This window comes from Denticeps clupeoides, chromosome 5, assembly GCF_900700375.1.
Source record: "Denticeps clupeoides chromosome 5, fDenClu1.1, whole genome shotgun sequence".
NCBI classification, from domain to species: Eukaryota; Metazoa; Chordata; class Actinopteri; order Clupeiformes; family Denticipitidae; genus Denticeps; species Denticeps clupeoides.
The window spans coordinates 32,743,544-32,761,006 of NC_041711.1; the positions used below are offsets into that span (position 1 = coordinate 32,743,544).

General features: G+C 46.2%; 3 protein-coding genes and 1 non-coding gene across 8 annotated transcripts in view; 2 read left to right on the forward strand and 2 right to left on the reverse strand.

The window, feature by feature from the left end:
- Window positions 1–1,019: 1,019 nt before the first annotated feature.
- On the reverse strand, window positions 1,020–5,316 carry LOC114790885 (desmin). Its single transcript, XM_028981303.1, has 11 exons — window positions 4,921–5,316; window positions 4,692–4,836; window positions 4,250–4,399; window positions 3,760–3,879; window positions 3,587–3,682; window positions 3,335–3,469; window positions 3,104–3,214; window positions 2,888–2,998; window positions 2,320–2,444; window positions 1,506–2,216; window positions 1,020–1,402 (listed from the first exon to the last, which is right to left on the reverse strand). Exons 1-11 carry the CDS (start codon window positions 5,127–5,129, stop codon window positions 1,315–1,317), a joined length of 2,001 nt encoding a protein of 666 aa, XP_028837136.1. The 5' UTR covers window positions 5,130–5,316; the 3' UTR covers window positions 1,020–1,314.
- Window positions 5,317–6,398: 1,082 nt separating this feature from the next.
- Window positions 6,399–8,932, reverse strand: tstd3 (thiosulfate sulfurtransferase like domain containing 3). 2 transcript variants are annotated; one of them, XM_028981008.1, is made up of 4 exons: window positions 8,600–8,932; window positions 8,298–8,477; window positions 6,993–7,152; window positions 6,399–6,870 (listed from the first exon to the last, which is right to left on the reverse strand). In XM_028981008.1, the coding sequence occupies exons 1-4, from the start codon at window positions 8,778–8,780 to the stop codon at window positions 6,804–6,806; spliced, it is 588 nt and encodes a 195-aa protein (XP_028836841.1). In that variant the 5' UTR covers window positions 8,781–8,932; the 3' UTR covers window positions 6,399–6,803. The 2 variants fall into 2 exon arrangements, with proteins under 2 accessions (XP_028836841.1, XP_028836842.1); XM_028981009.1 differs by having other exon boundaries at window positions 8,651–8,929.
- A 512-nt stretch (window positions 8,933–9,444) lies between these two features.
- The window catches only part of usp45 (ubiquitin specific peptidase 45), a 36,221-nt gene continuing 28,202 nt past the window's right edge, over window positions 9,445–17,463 (forward strand). For 2 of the 4 annotated variants that reach the window (XM_028981576.1, XM_028981578.1), the window contains exons 1-5: window positions 9,445–9,719; window positions 10,197–10,323; window positions 10,394–10,563; window positions 11,171–11,271; window positions 11,481–11,581. In XM_028981576.1, the coding sequence (XP_028837409.1) occupies window positions 10,197–10,323; window positions 10,394–10,563; window positions 11,171–11,271; window positions 11,481–11,581 (499 nt within the window). In that variant the 5' untranslated portion in view covers window positions 9,445–9,719. Of the gene's footprint in view, window positions 9,720–10,191; window positions 10,324–10,393; window positions 10,564–11,170; window positions 11,272–11,480; window positions 11,582–17,463 lie in introns of all 4 variants that reach the window. The other 2 variants (XM_028981577.1, XM_028981579.1) reach the window with 2 other exon arrangements.
- Window positions 16,291–16,362, forward strand: trnae-cuc (transfer RNA glutamic acid (anticodon CUC)). Its single transcript has one exon. It is a non-coding gene; the product is annotated as a tRNA-Glu (tRNA).

Consider the following 17,463-nt stretch of genomic DNA (forward strand, 5'->3'; position numbering starts at 1 on the left):
AAAACCTCCCATCATAGCGGCAGCCCTTCTGGAAGTATACATAAACGAGTACAAGGAACATTTTAATATCACATGTCCATTCACCATTTTCTCTATTCTATAACATTTTCACAATGGAACCCATTTCAGGAGTGGTCAGATCTTCTGCTGGACGTGATTAGCAGGGAATTTGCATTTAATGGACTGTGTGCAGACATATTTCACCTTTTACTGTGCCTCGACACTGAATTTGGACTCTTATGTTTTGTCCCTGGTGACTCGTGGCTCCCGGTAGAAGCTGCCTTACATCTTGCAGGCATAGGTCAGGGACACCAAATACACACACATACACACCATAGAAGACACCCCTTGTCAGATGCAGTAAATACATGGCAGATCCCCACTTGCAGGCTCGCAGGGTGTGTTTCTGTCTTCCCGCAATGCTCTTTTGTCAGCTCGGCTTTTTGTTTATCGGTGTCACATGTTGCACAGATCATCTCCTGCCTTTGTGGTCCACTGTTGGTGTAACGTATGGCCTGACGTTACATGAACGTCCTGCAATTCTCCCACTCATTGTGTGTGTGTGTGTGTGTGTGAGGTTGCCATGAATAACATCCATGTACCTTTTTTTTCAGCCACTTCTCGATACCACAGCAGAATGAAAAAAATATTTCTGGGTCGCTCACACGCCTCCCATCAGCAGCGAGTGCGGCCAGCGGGACGCTCAGGGTGTTTGGCATGTTCCAGCGTGAGCCGCTCACTTCCGATCACGGGCAGATGGATAAGGTGTGGGTGTGGATGGAATGAGGACAGGCGGCGACTGTGCGCCTTCACTTCGCGGCAGCGCCGAGCCCCTTTGATGGCCAGGCTTCCCCCCCGGCCGGGAGAGGATGTCAAGGTGACAGACCCTGCCTCAGGTGACCATGTTTTTTTTTTTTTTTTACAAATCACACTTTCTCCACGTTCTCTCATTTCTGTGGCTTTAGAAATGTTCTATCATTGTGTTATTTAAACTCTGAATGACACACTGGACAGTGACAGACTGAATGCTGACAACTTTATTTCTATATCTTTGCAAATAAGCAGAGTGAGGCACGCAGCGGGTCCGAATGAAAAAGCTGGTCAATGGGACGTCATGCAATTCACACAATTTTGCCACCAATTGCCATCGGATTTAAACGGATTTTAGTCCCACAAAAAGCCTGAAGGCAGAGCAGAGCTTTTTGAAGACGTAGACATCTTCATGGTCTTGTTTGGGGGGCCAAGGGTCAGGACCTGGGCTGAGACCACTTGTATTGGTCTGCAGAGCGAGGTCAAGGGTCATGGTCTGTCGCCTTACTCCTCTTCATCAGCTGCTCCAGAAATTATATAGCTCCTCTCCTGTGTGTTGCTTTCCAGAATGTCTTCGTCCGTTTTAACTGTCCTAAGGTGGGCATAAATAAAAATAAGTCAAAGAAATAGACCCATCCAAATGGTCATCATGTCATCATCATCATCATCAGCATCATCATCATCCCTTCTTTTACCTGATTAGCACGGTCTTTCTTTCTGTCAGCTCCACAGCCTGCTCCTTGGTGTAGGATTCAATAGTCCCTCCATTCAATGCACCACCTATGCCAGCACCCACTATAGCGCCGAGCCTATCACTGATCCCAGCACCAGCTCCGGTGCCAATTTTGACACCCATCCCAGAACCCAGTCCAGTGCTGATCCCACCACCGATGCCAGCACCTGCTCCTGGGCCAAGTTTGCTACCAATCCCAACACCCACTCCTGGACCAACCCCACTGCCGATACCAGCACCCGCTCCAGCGCCAACCCCAATACCGATACCAGCGCCCATTCCACTGCCAAGCCCGCTACCTACTCTGGCACCAGTTCCAGCACTATGTTTGGTACCAATCCCCGCAACCCCTTCAGCATCGAGCCCACTACTTTTCCCAGTAGCTGCTCCAGCGTCAAGCCCGCCCCCAATTCCTGCGCCCACTCCAGTACCAAACTTGCTACCAATCCCAGCAGCGCCCATTCTCCCATCAAGCCCAGTGCCGAATTCAGCGGAGCCTCCAGCTCCAGCCCTGCGACCAACTCCAGCACCTACCCAAGCACCGTCCTGCATTCCTGCACCTATGCCCACTGCTCCCACTCTAGCTTCACCCATCCCAGCAGTAATGGCACTCATACCCATCGTGCCTTGCACCATGCTGGTGATACGTGTGTCTTCACCCTCAATCAGCTTCCTATGAAATGCATTGGAGAGAAACATTAGCAGGTAACAGATTTGTGATGTACGACCTAGTAATGGTACATGCTGCATGTGATGAACGTATAATGGTCTTCTACCTGTATGTGGTGATCTCAATCTCCAGACTCATCTTCACGTTGAGCAGGTCCTGGTACTCGCGGAGGTGTAGGGCGATTTTCTCTTTGGTGGATTTCAGTTCCACCTGCAGAGCTTCAATCCTGGCCTGTAAAAAAGAGACTAAATTATTTTCTGATTTATAAATGTCTGAAATCAGTGTTGCAATTACATCTGCAATCTGCCAATGAGTGGCTGTGCAGCCAGTGGAGCTGCAGTTCTATTTTCAGATATGTCAAGTTATACTAAACCTTTCAACCCCACATTTTTTTGTCACAGTGCATTCTGTTGAAATTGAAATAATTAGATAAAATATTATATTACTATTCACTGTCGTGTGGTTTGTAACCTGGTAAATATAGAAAAATCTCTTTAAATCTCATTTTATTTGAGCAGTATTTTGCATAACTTTATGCAATTATATCCCAAAGAAAAAAATAATAATCATAATAATGTGATAAAATTACTGGCAATATGAGCATATATAAATTAGTCTGTAATGACTTAATACTGAATTTCTTGAGTTTGTTTCTGGACACAGCAGAAACTCACATTGAGATCCTCCAGCTCCTTCTTGTATTTTTCCTGAGCTTCACGAATCTGTGCCTCCAGGGCCTCGTTTCGGGTCTGCAGGGCGTCCATGTCCCGTTCTTTGTTTTGAATCTTTGGAGGACATGATATCTTTGAACAGGCTCCATTCAACACGACTACTCTTTGTATTAATTTAAGACCAATACAGACTCACAGGTGCACATTGACCGCACTTACGTCTTTTTTGGCATTTGTAATTTGCTCTCTTGTGCTCCGGACCTTATCCGGGTGTTTGAAGGACTTTTGGTTCAAATCGTCAAATTTGGTTTTATACCACGTATCCATTTCCTGAAGAGAAAAAAAAACAGTATAAGGTATTGTTTATTAAATAAAAAAAAATTGCAAATAATAAAAACAACAATACCTATTATTATAAGAACTAGGTATAGACATTCGATTCCTCAGTACCTGTAGGTTCTTGGCCGCTATGTTGTCGTACTGTAGCTGGATCTGCTTGAGCGCGGCAGACAGGTCTGGCAGGGAGAATGCATCCTCGACCGAGGCCTGAGCCGAATAGATTTGGCTCATCAGCTCGTCTATTTCCTGGGAATCAATATCATAAAAAGACACTGTTATTTGTTTCAACATTATCATTATAGTTATTAGTTATTCTAGTTAGTTTTTATCCACAAATCACGACCATGATTGGTCTTGTTCTACCTCCTTCTGGATCCTCTTGAGAAAATCAATCTCCACATCCAGGTTGTCCATCTGTTTTTCCAAAGCAATGCGTGCAGACGTGGCCGCATCTACTTCCTTCAAAATTAAAACGAAGGTTATGGAATAGGTTCTGTTGACAAAATGATGGAGCACCGCGTTGTGCGGTAACTCACCGGGCGGAAATTCTCGATCTCCAGTTCGGCCGTTCTCCTCAGCTCCAGCGCCTCCTCATACCTGACTTTGATCATCTCCAGCTGACCTGCCATGGCGTCTTTAGCAGCAATAGCCATGTCCTTTCAAACAAGCACTACTAAGTACCTTTACAATAAAATTATCTTTAGACCAAATCAAAGTGTTGCAACTGGTTTCACTTACTTTTTTTTTATTTCTAATTCTAAATATGTTGTGTGCAAAACCTACAACATATATAAAGATTCAGTGTCTGGTCACACTGATCTTTCAAAAAGGTCAGTTTATTGGAATTAAAACCCCATCAAAGTTTAGTTGGTAAATGTATGGATGTCTCTCTCTTTCTACAACCACACACATGCACACACACATATATATATGCTTGTGTGTGTGTGTGTGCATGTGTGTACGTGTGTGTGTGTGTATATATATATAAATATACAAAGACACATGCATACATATACGTAGACATACCCGATGGTTCTTCATCTGGTCCGCCTGTCTCCTGAGCTCGCCCAGCTGATCCTCGTAGAGTTTGCGCAGGCCCGTGGGCTTCACGAAGCGATTCTGAAGGCCTTCAATCTCCGCCTCCAACAACTTGTTTTGTTGCTCCAGTGACCGGACCTTTAAAGACGGAGCGGTGCAGACCACTCATTACCCCCCTGTACATGGCGTGCTGGAATGTGCTCACTGCCCAGATCAGCGCGTAATGCGCTGCTCCGTTTCAGCAGCCAGAAGGCGTGTTTCTACACTCAAGCGTGCTCAAATCAGACCAATTCTGTCAAACATGGGCCTGAAAAGCAGGCCCTGCTTCCAGGAGAAGCTGAAAGGTCATAAGGGTGTGCTGTGGAATTCTTTTTTATTTTTACGCCTTATAGACATCTCTTTAATGGTAGAAAGTAAGAGTATGTGCTACCTTCTCAATGTAGGCAGCCAGCCTGTCATTCAGCACGACCATCTCCTGCCGCTGACTGGTGCGGGTGCTCAGGTACTCCTGGTTCTCGGCAGATGCACTTTCCAGATCCAGTGCTGTTCCCACACAAAGGGCTCCCATGCTGGCGCTGCAACCGTTCGGTGACAACCTCACCGTAATGACCCAACGTTTCTGATATTACCCAGAAATATCACTTCTCTTCAGAACTCACCTGGCCATGATAGGTCTGCGGGTGCTGGAGATGGTCCTGCGGCCCAAAGAGAGGTCCCTAGCTGCAGTGGGGCGGGTGTAGCTGGCAGAGCGGTGCCTGACATCGCGGCGCGGGGGAGAGGGACTGGACACCCTCACCTGGTAGGACAAGGCGCTGCCTTCCTCAAAATGCCGACGGTACGACGAAATCCTCTCAGGGCTGCGGCTCATGGTGGCCCAGGTCTAGCTCGTGCTCGTTCTCTCCGAAGCTCGGGGTCTGGCAGGGCCGAGGAGTGGCGCCCTTCCGCAACCCGACCCTCTTATAAGGCCCGGCTCAGAGCATGATCCAGCAGCTCTGGAATGTCGAGCCTCCGGAGCGCGATGCGCACGACCTGCCACAGAGCCATCTGCCAGGGCCCCGCGAGGAGGCGGCAGGGCCCATTAGGCAGGAGGTGCAGCGCTGATTTGATGCGCCCTGATGGGTGCTGGCTTTAATTGCGAGTGGGGCGCAGCAAGGAGTGTCCTGATGAGGTCAGGCGGGAGAGGGAGGGCAACGTGGGCAAGACTTTGACAGAAACAGTCATTAGCTGGGTCTGGAATTACGCAAAATGAGGGGATTTGAGGGAATAAACGAGTATTAAAGGGGGGAAATTAGCCTGTCTACTTGGAAAATGTAGGGACTGTGGGGCTTTGTCTTGGATTCGTGCTTGGGGTGTCTAAAGGATGTGGGAAGACGCATGATGTGATATGAAAAGGTCCGTCATTAGTGTCCGTTCAAAATTCTGGGCCTCATAACAAACATGGATCTTTGACTTTACTGCACATCAGTTAATGATCCCATTTCTTTCCCTTGTTCTCTCCTCGCCATTATGAACATCAGGGGTGGAGCAGATTTTGACAAATTGATTTTATTTCGTTTGCGGGATTCTTTCCGAATATCTCAAATGTGGCAGGCATGTGAGATGCGGGTGGAGGCAGTGGCCCTCTGAGACGTGAGCAAAGGACAAATGAGCTTAAACACCTGGGCGTCATATTGCTCAGCAGTGCTGGTACAGACGTAATCTCATTACATTTCACTGGGGGGGGGGGGGCTGGAGTATCTATTATAATGAAAAGATATTTGTACACGACGATTTATTTCTAGCTCTGAATTAAATAGGACTAAACGGTGCATAACGCACATGTAGCATACGGCCCGGTCCTTGCTGTAATAATATATTTTTTATGCAAGTGACTCACTTGTTTGTACAGTAGATAAAGCCACCGCCTCGGAAATTCATTGCCCAAAACCTGAACTGAATACATCATTTGTTATACACGACACCGGAATCTTCCGATGCGCCGCTGAATGCTTTTCATATTGGAGTGCAGAAAATGCCAGAGCACAATTACCAAGATGATTTCATTAGGCCTTAACAAATAACCTGTCCTACACAGTGCCACAGTGACATGTGTCCATGACAAATGAAATAAAAATAGGGCTGACAAAGAACAAACCAGTTCTTTTCATGGGTTGTCTTTATTTTTCTTTCATTGCACTTACAAAAATCAATATAGCCTTAAGGATACAGATCCTATTTAAAATAATGCAAAGAATGAAAACGATGGAGGCACACAGCTACTCTAACGTCCTTCACCTTACATCTGGACATATGGATAGAGCCCTTTTGTACATTTTACAATGTGTAAATAATTGAAACTCTCAGACCGAACTCAGACATGCTTTTAACAGCACGCTCTCACCGTACACACGAACACCCTGAAGAAACCTCATATACTCATCTGTTGGATACATCTCCAGTATTGTAACGTAAATTGTAAATCTCGGCCACACGTGCTCATGTGTGAAATTACAGGATGTAAATTCACATTGCATTTGTAGAAGTAAATTGCATGGTTTTTTTTTTATTGTTTGCTCTGTAATATTTCATGTTTTGCCCAGTCTTGCCATCCGCCTGGATAGTGCTGAACACTGGAATAGGGAAAAAAGAAACAAACAAGGGTCAAATGTCAATCAAAATATTTACAAAATATGTAGTGGGCGGAGCAGATGAACATATAATTGTTATTGCTTAAACACAACAGTGTACTTACTTGGAGTATCCTAAGGAGATTGCTGAATCCAGAGCAGTTTTGCTTCTGACACCCGCCAGGCAGGTGAAGATGATGTTTTCTGTCTGTGAGGGCATGTCCCCCCCATACTTCTCCTTAAACTCCCCTGGTGTCAGCTGCAGGGCCTGGTTGAGTTGTCCCACTGCAAGCGCAAAGGTATTTGTGACGGATGGAATCAATCCAATTAAATACAAATACAAAGGTACTGAAATATGGTTCATATTATTTCTAATATTGCAAATGTAATTAGAGTACTAATTTACTATTTGGCTAAACCAAACACAGTTACTATTACAACAAATAATAAATATAATTACTGCTACAATAACATTAAATATATAACATTTAAGAATGAGATATATTAAAGGCGCATGTATGAGGGGACGTTCAGGAAATATTTCAGACTTTTGTTACAGAAACGCATGTGAAACACACACACATTCACGTGAAACTGACAAGCATGCATTTATACTACTGAAAACACACACACACACACATATATATATGAAACGCTCACACAGATACACATGAAATACTCTTATGTAACAAACAAAAACTTAAGCTGTGTGTTAAACACACACACAACACATATAGCATTAGTGAAGCTTTTCACATGTTTGTGTGAGTGAAAACTTTTCACTACATCCGTAAGGCAGTTCTGTGGATTCTTGTGTGGAGACCCGATTCAAAGCGCATGCGCAGTCCAAACCGGGTAGCGACACCGCTCTCCCTTCTCTTTCTCTCATAGCAGCGTATCCATGTATTATGTCTTCACTGCCCCAAACTCACAGGAATAAGGTATGTAAAGGAAAAAAATATATATATACAGTATATATATTCATAGTAGGGGGCAGGGGTGGACTAGCGGATGGTTGCTGGTTCGAATCCCGATCCGCCGAGGTGCCACTGAGCAAAGCACCGTCCCCACACACTGCTCCTGTCATGGCTGCCCACTGATCACTCAGGGTGATGGGTTAAATGCAGAGAACATATTTTGCTGTGTCACCGTGTGCTGTGCTCTGTATCACAATCACTTCACTTTAGCCACGCTGTGGCTGGTAGCGTGGCGGCGCTCGGCAGACAGAGGGGCTTGAGTTATTCATATATACACATGTGTGTGCATCCATATGTGTGTGCGTGTGTGTGAGTTTTCAGAAATATAAATGCATGCTTGTCAGTTTCATACGTGTATGTTTCACATGTGTTTGTGTGACAAAAGTCTGAAATATTTCCCAAACGGCCGCTCATACGTATGTGCATGATTTGATAATTGCGTGAAATACTTGCAAGGCACGTTAATCGATCCCGGAATGTTGCCGTACTCTCGAAGCTCCCACGGCTCCCGGACATCAACCACCACCCCCGTCCGGGCGGCGAGCGACGCCTTCAGCTGCTCGTACGACACGTCGGTGGCGGGAGAGGAGCTGTAAGCGCGACACGGAGATCCCACCCGCCCGACGAGCGCGTCTGAAATGCAGAGAGATCCAGACGAGACACGTGAAGCCCGACCTCGTCCTCCGCGTCCGCAAACTCCCGCAAAACCGTGCCGAGAACGAGCAATCGTTCTGGACGACGCTTGGAACTTTTACCTTTTACTTTTAACGTGTTGCCCACTAAAAACGTTAACAGCGAACACTCACGTCGCACGCTCGGGAAACGGATTCCGTGCGACCTCGTCGCAGCTCCCGTGCCGCTGCCCGCTGGGGTGCCATAAATTCGCAAAACGCTTGGAATAATTTTCCCGACTCTCGAACATCTGTTTAAAGCCATCGTATTAAAATTAAAGTTTCGACCAGTTTACTCGGCAAAGTTCTGGCCGTCGCCGCCGCCCTCTCAAACTTCTCCTACTTGGTCAGCTAGTTGCGTCGCATAGCCGGCAGCCGGGTGTCGCGCAGTGCGCATGCGCGACGGAGTACGGCACGCAAAGAGGACCATACAGAACCGCGGAGCAGTTCGCAGCGCGTCCGACCCTGAAAACTATTCCGGAAAATGTGTTGAGATGAAATAGAGTGACGAGTTTATGTATTACAAATGTTTGCGTGTGTTAAGAATTTTCTTTTTATTATCCAAAGTGAAGTCTGACAAGGAATAACACATTTACATTATATTTATGGCATATATCATTCACTCCCTATCATTATCCAGAGCACCTTACAATCCATAGTTACTGGTACAGTCCCCCTTGAGCAACTCAGGGTTAAGTGCTCAGGGACACAACGGTAGTAATCGTCTTCTGGTTCATATTCGACTGGGTTACCCAGTGGACTACTACATAGAATTATATTTCTATAATTCTAACTCTGATTGAAATGGCTATTCTAATAGAAATATAGAATATTATGGTATTTTCGATAATATAACATAATAAAATATGGATCAATAAAAAAGGAAATCGGAAGCGCTCGACGAAACGCTGCTGAATTTGACATGTGCGCGTTGCCGTATGGCGTCATCTGTTGACCTCAGGACGTGACGATTTGACTGGAAGTGGTGCTGCAGAAATGTTCCCCAGCAACGCCGAAGTTCGGCCCCTTTAAATCCAACGTTATATACATATCTCTATTATCTGTGTTGTGTCTGTTCGCGAAGTTTGAGTCCTTTCCCCCCCCAGCCCGTCCTCCAAGCGTAACTTCTACACTCGGCAGTCAAAACGTTTGCTAGCTAGCTGGCTAGCTAGTTAGCGCCGAAAGGGGGAGTGATACCAAAGAGGTGAGTTGTCCTTTTAATTTCCATCAGCTCCTAGATGTGTCGGTGTGTGCCCCGTCTCAGCCCGGAGAACAGTTATTTGGAGCCCATTAGCGTGACGTGACGTGATGCGATGTGAGGGTGTCGGCACCGCACCTCCCCGTCGACTCTAGATGCTAAGACCCGGACACGAACGCTAGGGCTGTATGGCCAATTGTAAATGACGTGCAGTGAGCTGACAGTAGTGAGGTTATTAGAGGGTTCTCGTGGCATAGAAGAGGAGAATCTGTTGCTCAGATAGCAGCCTCATTAAATTGCTGTTACAGGGTAAAGTGCCTTGATCGGGAAGACAAAATGATATGCAAGTTTGGTGCAGATCTATCACTTAGGTGTTACCGTCCTAGTCATAGTCCCGTTCATTCGTTGGTCTAATTTCTGTTAATTTATTCTTGAGGTTCATGGAAGTGAGAATAAATATGTGGTTGTATTTGTTAAGTGTAGATGCGGCTGAAAGACCCGTTCTCTTTAAAAACTGCCGACATGACCAAGCGGACCAACAGGCCGAAAAAAACGCGGGATGAGGAGTCATCCGATGAAGTTGGTATGAGGGCCTTCCCCGTCTACAGAAGTATGCCAGAATTAAGTGGATGTCCACGACCAGTCTACCGCCGTGGTTCTTACCGTGATGTTTCGTCCAGGGTCGATGTGCCAGCATGTCAGCAAGGCAGTGGACCTGACGTCTGTGAAGAAGGCAGTGACCGGCAGTGTGTGGTCCGTCTGCTCCGAATGCCTGCGTGAGAGGAATATGTTTGAGGGGGAGCCTGCAGGCTCACATGATGTCCTCGTCTGCCTCAAATGTGGCTTCCAGGTATCAGCAACCTTTTATTTACCTGATTATTCTGATTGTTAGATTATGGCCCGTTATTAGGGGCGGTGGTGGACTAGTAATCGGACCCAGACGGAAAGTCGGCGGTTCAAATGCAGAGCCGCCAAGGTGCCACTGAGCAAAGCACCGTCCCCACACGCTGCTCCCCGGGCGCCTGTCATGGCGGCCCCGTAATCAGAAGGTTGCCGGATCGAATCCCAATCAGCCAAGGTGCCACTGAGGTGCCATTGAGCAAAGCACCGTCCCCACACACTGCTCCCCGGGCGCCTGTCATGGCTGCCCACTGCTCACTCAGGGTGATGGGTTAAATGCAGAGGACAAATTTCAGTGTGTGCACCATGTGCTGTGCTCTTGTGTATCACAATGACAATCACTTCACTACATTTTAGTCAAGATTAATTATTATTATTTTTTAAGTTGCACATTTTTATAATAAATATTTTTTATTCTTTTGAATGTGGGGGGGGGTAAAAGTGATTATTTTTGTGATTGTGATACACAGCATAGCGCAGCTCACGGTGCCTTGCTCAAGGGCACCACCTCCCCGCCACTGTGGGATGGGCAACCTGAACATTTTCTCTGTTCCCAGGGCTGCAACCACTCAGAGAGCCAGCATTCCACCAAGCATCAGCAGGCCCACCACCCTGAGTCCCACTGCATCACCATCAGCCTCAGCACATGGAAGGCCTGGTGAGCAGTCACTTCACTCTTAATGGGACATGTGCACCTTTGTTTCTGATCTACCCACTGCGATTTTTCAAGGCACATTGCTGTTTTATACACCTGACGTTATGGGTATCTTGTTTTGAAAAGTCTCAGTAGAGTGCTGAGATTTTTGTGGTGAAACTCACAGGGATGTAACATTTGTGGAATATGTGGCTTTGCACTGTTTCTTCCAGGTGTTTTGAATGTAATGAAGAGCTCTCCACACATTGCAATAAGAAGGCTTTGGCCCAGGCACTGGACTTCCTCCAGAAGCATTCAGTCAAGGCGACCTCAGGTAAAGCATGTTCTGTAGCAAATTCATCACGGATGAATGACCGCACCACAATGTGGTCATGCTTGTTTTTTTTTTTTCAGTTTTGTTGTTGGTTTCATCTTTGTGGTTTTCAATGTCAACGGTCCCAGTCTCTCAGAGAGTGCGGAGTATGAAAGGATGCACCTATTGACACCTTCATGTCAGTCTTGACTGCCTCGCTTATAGTTTACTGACTCCCCCTAGTGGAAAAGTCAATAGTGTAGTGAAATGTTTCTGTGGCGTTTGGTCAGAATCTGCTCTGTCTCAGTTAGTTCACCAAATGGATCCGTGGTATGAAGACACCTACAGAAATGCTCTAATGAAATATGGAGACCCGAAAGATGATTATTAATTTTGGTCATTTCACGACAGTACACTGTGCACACACCACAACATTTACATTTACATTTAAGGCATTCATCAGACGCCCTTATCCAGAGCAACTTACAATCAGTAGTTACAGGGACAGTCCCCCCCTGGGTTAAGTGTCTTGCTCAGGGACACAATGGTAGTAAGTGGGGTTTGAACCTGGGTCTTCTGCTTCATAGGCGAGTGTGTTACCCACTAGGCTACTACCACCCAACATGTCCTCTGCTTTTAACCTTCACCCTTGGTGAGCAGTGGGCATCCATGACGGGCGACCGGGGAGGAGCGTGTGGGGACGGTGCTTTGCTCAGTGGCACCTTCCGATTACGGGTCCGCTTGCTTAACCGCTAGGCCACCACTTCCCCTTATGGCCTTACTATGTACATTTTGTGTACTTTTATCACCACCACAGGATGACTGTTGACGCTGACATGATGGAAAAAAATACTTTCAGCACAACAGTGCTATATTGATCATTGAAAAGAGAGAGGAGTCGTCACACTTTCGCTCCTCATCGTCACAGATTTGAAAGAAACCTTGCATGCAGATTTGGTCACATGAAGCCGAAACTGAATTTGGGCACGTCTTGGATCAATATTGTGGGAGATTTGTGCCCCCACTACTGTGAATGTTTGCAAGCTCACATACCCCCAAGAAGGCCGCATGTGGCTGCTAGCGTCGAACTGCTTCATTTACCTCAGAGGAGTCCCTTTTCTTCAAAGGGCCAAGGACCTTTCCCTGAGCAAACACTGCTCAGCTATGTACGTATAACTTTAGAAACATATAAAGCCTAATTTAAAGGGCATATGTGTCACATCTACAGTGTATTCATGCATGCGATGTGATACACACATGCCAAGTGCAGTGTTGGACCATCTTCACGCTGCCTTCATAATTAAAATCGTGAAAGTGTTTAATTGTCACATGTGACAGACCACAGCACCCAGTTCACACAGTGAAATGTGGTCTCGGCATTTAACCCATCCCCTGATTGAGCAGTGGGCAGCCATGACGGCGTGTAGGGACTGTGCTTTGCTCAGTGGTACCTTTGCGGTTCGGGATTCGAACTGGCAACTTTCCGATTACGGGTCCGTAAGAGAAAAATCAGCAAGATTCTGGTTGAGCTCCTCAAAGGGACATGTTCCTTAAATTCTGCTTACAAGCAGAACAGAGCCACCAAGACGAGAATGACAAAAACCGGCTTCCGTTTTTATTATGGAAATTTGCATATACTCCAGAATGTTATGAAGAAAGATCAGATGAATTGCAAAGTCTCTCTTTGCCATGAAATTGAAGTTTTCACTACATTTCAGCTGTGCCACTGAGATCATTTCAGTGATCCTCTCATTACTACAAGTGAGACTGTTGATGAGCACAAGGCTGGAGGTCATTCTGTTCTGGTTGAGTTAGAATACCAGACTGGATGCTTTAAAAAGAGAGTGATTCTTAAAATCATTTTTCTTCTCTGTCAATCATGGTTACCTGCAAGGAAACGCGTCCAGTCATCATTGCATTGCATAAAAAGGGCTTCACAGGCGAGGATATTGCTGCTACTAATATTGCAGCCAAATCAACCATTTATCAGATCATCAAAAGCTGCAAGGAGAGATGATCAAATGCATGGAATAAGGCTTCAAGGTGCCCAAGAACGTTCAGCAAGCATCAGGACCGTCTCTTAAAGATGATTCAGGTGCGGGATCGGGGCGCCACCAGTGCAGCGCTTGCTCAGGAATGGCAAGACCTTTGGAAGATGGCCCGGTGTCAAGAAGGCCAGCAAAGAAGCCACTTCTCTCCTAGAAAAACATCAAGGACGGACTGATATTCTGCAAAAAGTACAGGGATTGGACTGCAGAGGACCGGGGTGAAGTCATGTTCTCAGATGAAGCCCCTTTCCGATTGTTTGGGGGATCTGGAAAAATGATTCTCCGGAGAAGAAAAGCTGAGCGCTACCATCGTATGTGGGGACATACGATGGTAGCGCTTTTCATCCACGGGAATGTGCTCACTCACAATTTTGCCTAAAAACACACCCATGAATAAAGAATGGTTCCAAAATATCCTCTGACGGCAACTTTTTCCAACTATCCAAGGACAGTTTGGTGAAGAACAATGGCTTTTCCAGCATGGTTGAGCACTGTGCCATGAGGCCAAAGTGATAAGTAAGTGGCTCGGGGAACAAAACATTTAAATTCAGGTCCTGTGACCGGAAAACTCCATGGACCTTAATGCAATTGAGAACTTGTGGTCAATCTTCGAGAGACGTGTGGACAAACAACAACCCACAAACTTTAAGCACTGATTATGAAGGAATGGTTCGCCATCAGTCAGGATTTGGTCCAGAACTTCAGTGACAGCATGTCAGGGCGAACTGCAAAGGTCTTGGGGGACAACACTGCAAATATCGACTCTTTGCATAAACTTGATGTAATCGTCAATAAAAGCCTTTGAACTTATAAAACTTGTAAAATGCTTGTAATTTTACTTCAGTGCACCTCAGAAACAACTGACAAAAAGATCTAAAAACACTGAAACTTTGTGAAAAACAGTATTTGTCATTCTCAAAATTATTGGCCACGACTGTATATTAATGTCTTTGACTGCCATGGCTGAATTGCTTCTCAAAATGAAATTTTGTTGTGAAATATTTTGGCCTTTTTTTCTTTTTTCCCAAACTTCCACCTAACAAGGGCTGGAGGTCACATGAAATTTTATTTGCCACACACACACACACACACACACACATATATATATATCCAGCTTTGTGAACGAGACACATTCAAAGTCCTCACATGAAAGATTTAAGTGCTGAACAAGCTCTCTTTGCCAATCTAATTTACATTTACATTTACGGCATTTGGCCCTTATCCAGAGCGACTTACAACATGCTTAAGTTACCATCGATGAAGAGATCAATTCTGGTTCACTAGGACCCCAACTATGAATACATCTATTTTATTCACTCTGTTGTAGTTTCTGTACACAAGTTCGACAACAAGACAGAGAAGAGTCTAGATGAATGTTTTCCTTTTACCTTCAGAGATGGAGGGAACAAGGCGAGCAGTACTGGAGGCTCGGAGTATACGAGGTGCAGAGTGAGGTGTAATAAAGGCTAATCATACGATATCAGTAACAGTATTTCCATGAATGTTGATAGACGTGTAGCTTTCTTGTAATGAGATGGATCACTGTACATATATTATGAACGAGCTGCTCGGAAATGCCTTCCATGCCAAGCTTTTTTTTGTAGAAAGATCCTATGGTGAAACGTACGGGAATTATTTCCATGAAGCTGCGTGTCCTGCCACAATCACAGCCAGTGTCGTACGTCTCATGCCATTTTAACCTGATGTCTGCTTGCCTGGGCTAGCATATCCTATGCATATCCCGTGTTGTAGCGTAGCGCGCGTCATTTTAACCCGGCCATGCCCGGGTTTTCTGCTGCCACTTCCCCGCTGCGACCCACTGCAGGCAGCACTGCGGCAGAGATGCTCCAATTCCGTTACTGCCGCCTGGCCGCCCTCATTAATGCCATTAGGCGCTTGAGTGGCGCTCCCCGGCTGAGTTCCCTGAAGAACGCGAGCAGCTGTGTGGAGTTTAGACCCTGCGTTGTCCCCTACATCCCACCCCCTCGCCACTGTGCCCCTTCTAATCCCCCCCAATCTCCCCGCTCTCGTCTCAGCACCTCTGGGAGGACAGCGTTCGTAGGGCTTGTGGGATCTTGGGTCTGGGTCTGGGCTTTGGGACTGGCTTCCACAGCTGCAGCGCCGTCCCCGAGTGGAGGCACGTCTTTATTACGGCACACGCCGTGACACCAAAGCCTCCTGCTGGGACTGAACAACACGCACAGAGGAGCCGCTCACATATGCAGCCCCTCTTCTCTCACTGCATCTCTCGCTCCTTTCTCCCCTCCACACAGCACTCCAAATCCGTGTACATGACATTTCATTAAACAGATGCTCTTATCTTAGATAAGGTTTATTGCCTTGGTTAGAGTAATACATTTACATTTACGTTGTTGTAGATTCTGTACACAAGTTCGACAATAAGAAGGTTACAAGTTCATCTAAATATTCTTTAAAGAGGAAGGTCTTGAGCTGCCGTGTGAAAGTGCTCGGTGACTGAGCTGTTCTGACCTCGAGGGGAAGTTCATTCCACCACCGAGGGGCCAAGACGGAGAAGAGTCTAGATGAGTGTCGTACCTTCCTCGTACCTTCAGAGATGAATGGATCAGGCGTGCGAGTGCGAGTTGAACAAGTGGTGTAGCTGTCCCATCAAAATATGTATGCCGCCATATGGATAACATATCAATGTGTTTTACTAGTCAGTCCCTGGTGGTCTAGTGGTTAGGATTCGGCGCTCTCACCGCCGCGGCCCGGGTTCGATTCCCGGTCAGGGAAAGTTTGTAAGGTTTGGGCCAGTGGTGGCCTAGCGGTTAAGGAAGCGGCCCTGTAATCAGAAGGTTGCTGGTTCGAATCCCGATCTGCCAAGGTACCACTGAGGTGCCACTGAGCAAAGCACCGTCCCCACACACTGCTCCCTGGGTGCCTGTCATGGCTGCCCACCGCTCACTAAAGGTGATGGGTTAAATGCAGAGGACAAATTGCACTGTGTGCACTGTGTGCTGTGCTGCTGTGTATCACGTGTGACAATCACTTTCACTCTTCTCTCTCTTTACTAACTACAAATATTCTGGAGCCCAGTTACCCTGAAAGTACAGGGGCTCAACATGTCCCAATAAAAGGGACTTTTTGGCTCTGCTGGTGGCTGGCGTTGGCTGGGCCGGAGAGCAAGGTACCTTCAGCCACATATTGCCCTGCAGGCCTTCATATAACCTGTTAGCACCCCCCCCCCTCTCGATTGTTTGTGGCTGGCTTGTTAAATGGGAGAGAAATGGGCTGCCATTGTTAGCACGAAAAAGACCGGTCCTGACTGAGGGGAGCTGGTGAAATTGCATTTCTGCGTGAAGGCCAGTTTTTTTTCCCCGTTTGTTTTGTTTTGAGGTGGAGGCTGCTGTTGTATTCTTTATTCCCCCATATATCCCCTCCACAAAAGCGCCCCAGCAAGAATTTTTCTGAATCAGTAATAGTTTTGGACAACAACGGCTTGGAGAAGAAAGGAAATCTATTAACTGTGCTCTCTTTACCAATAAGGCCTTCAGCTCAAGTACCAGAGTCCCAGTAAAAGGAGACTTGACCTCAGGGATGGAAACACAGCTGGGCAGGCTTTGTAGAGGAAATTAAAATGTTTGCTCTGAATAGTTGTGTGGATGCTGCATTTTCATCATTATTTCTTTTTTTCCCTGCTATTGATTTTTGCATCCGTCACAGTTTTTTTCCACCTATTAATTTTGTTTGGTCTTTGCTAGCCGCGGTTAAACAAGGGTGCAGAATGGGAAACTGACATTATTTTGAAGATGTACATTTTTTTTTTTTTAAGAATTATATAATCCTTTTAACAGTATTATGTTTTCATATTCACCCCAAAGTCCTATGTGAGCT

Bases quoted from the DNA above. Each gene is read 5' to 3' on its own strand.
- LOC114790885 (XM_028981303.1), bottom strand. From the start codon at position 5,129: ATGAGCCGCAGCCCTGAGAGGATTTCGTCGTACCGTCGGCATTTTGAG. The intron at 3,470-3,586 runs GTAGAACAAGAC...ATTGATTCCCAG, and splicing joins TCAAGAGGATCCAGAAGGAG to GAAATAGACGAGCTGATGAG. The intron at 3,215-3,334 runs GTACTGAGGAAT...TTTTCTCTTCAG, and splicing joins TAGCGGCCAAGAACCTACAG to GAAATGGATACGTGGTATAA.
- tstd3 (XM_028981008.1), bottom strand. From the start codon at position 8,780: ATGGCTTTAAACAGATGTTCGAGAGTCGGGAAAATTATTCCAAGCGTT. The intron at 8,478-8,599 runs GTAAAAGTTCCA...TCTGCATTTCAG, and splicing joins CAACACGTTAAAAGTAAAAG to ACGCGCTCGTCGGGCGGGTG. The intron at 6,871-6,992 runs GTAAGTACACTG...TCCCTATTCCAG, and splicing joins ATCTCCTTAGGATACTCCAA to TGTTCAGCACTATCCAGGCG.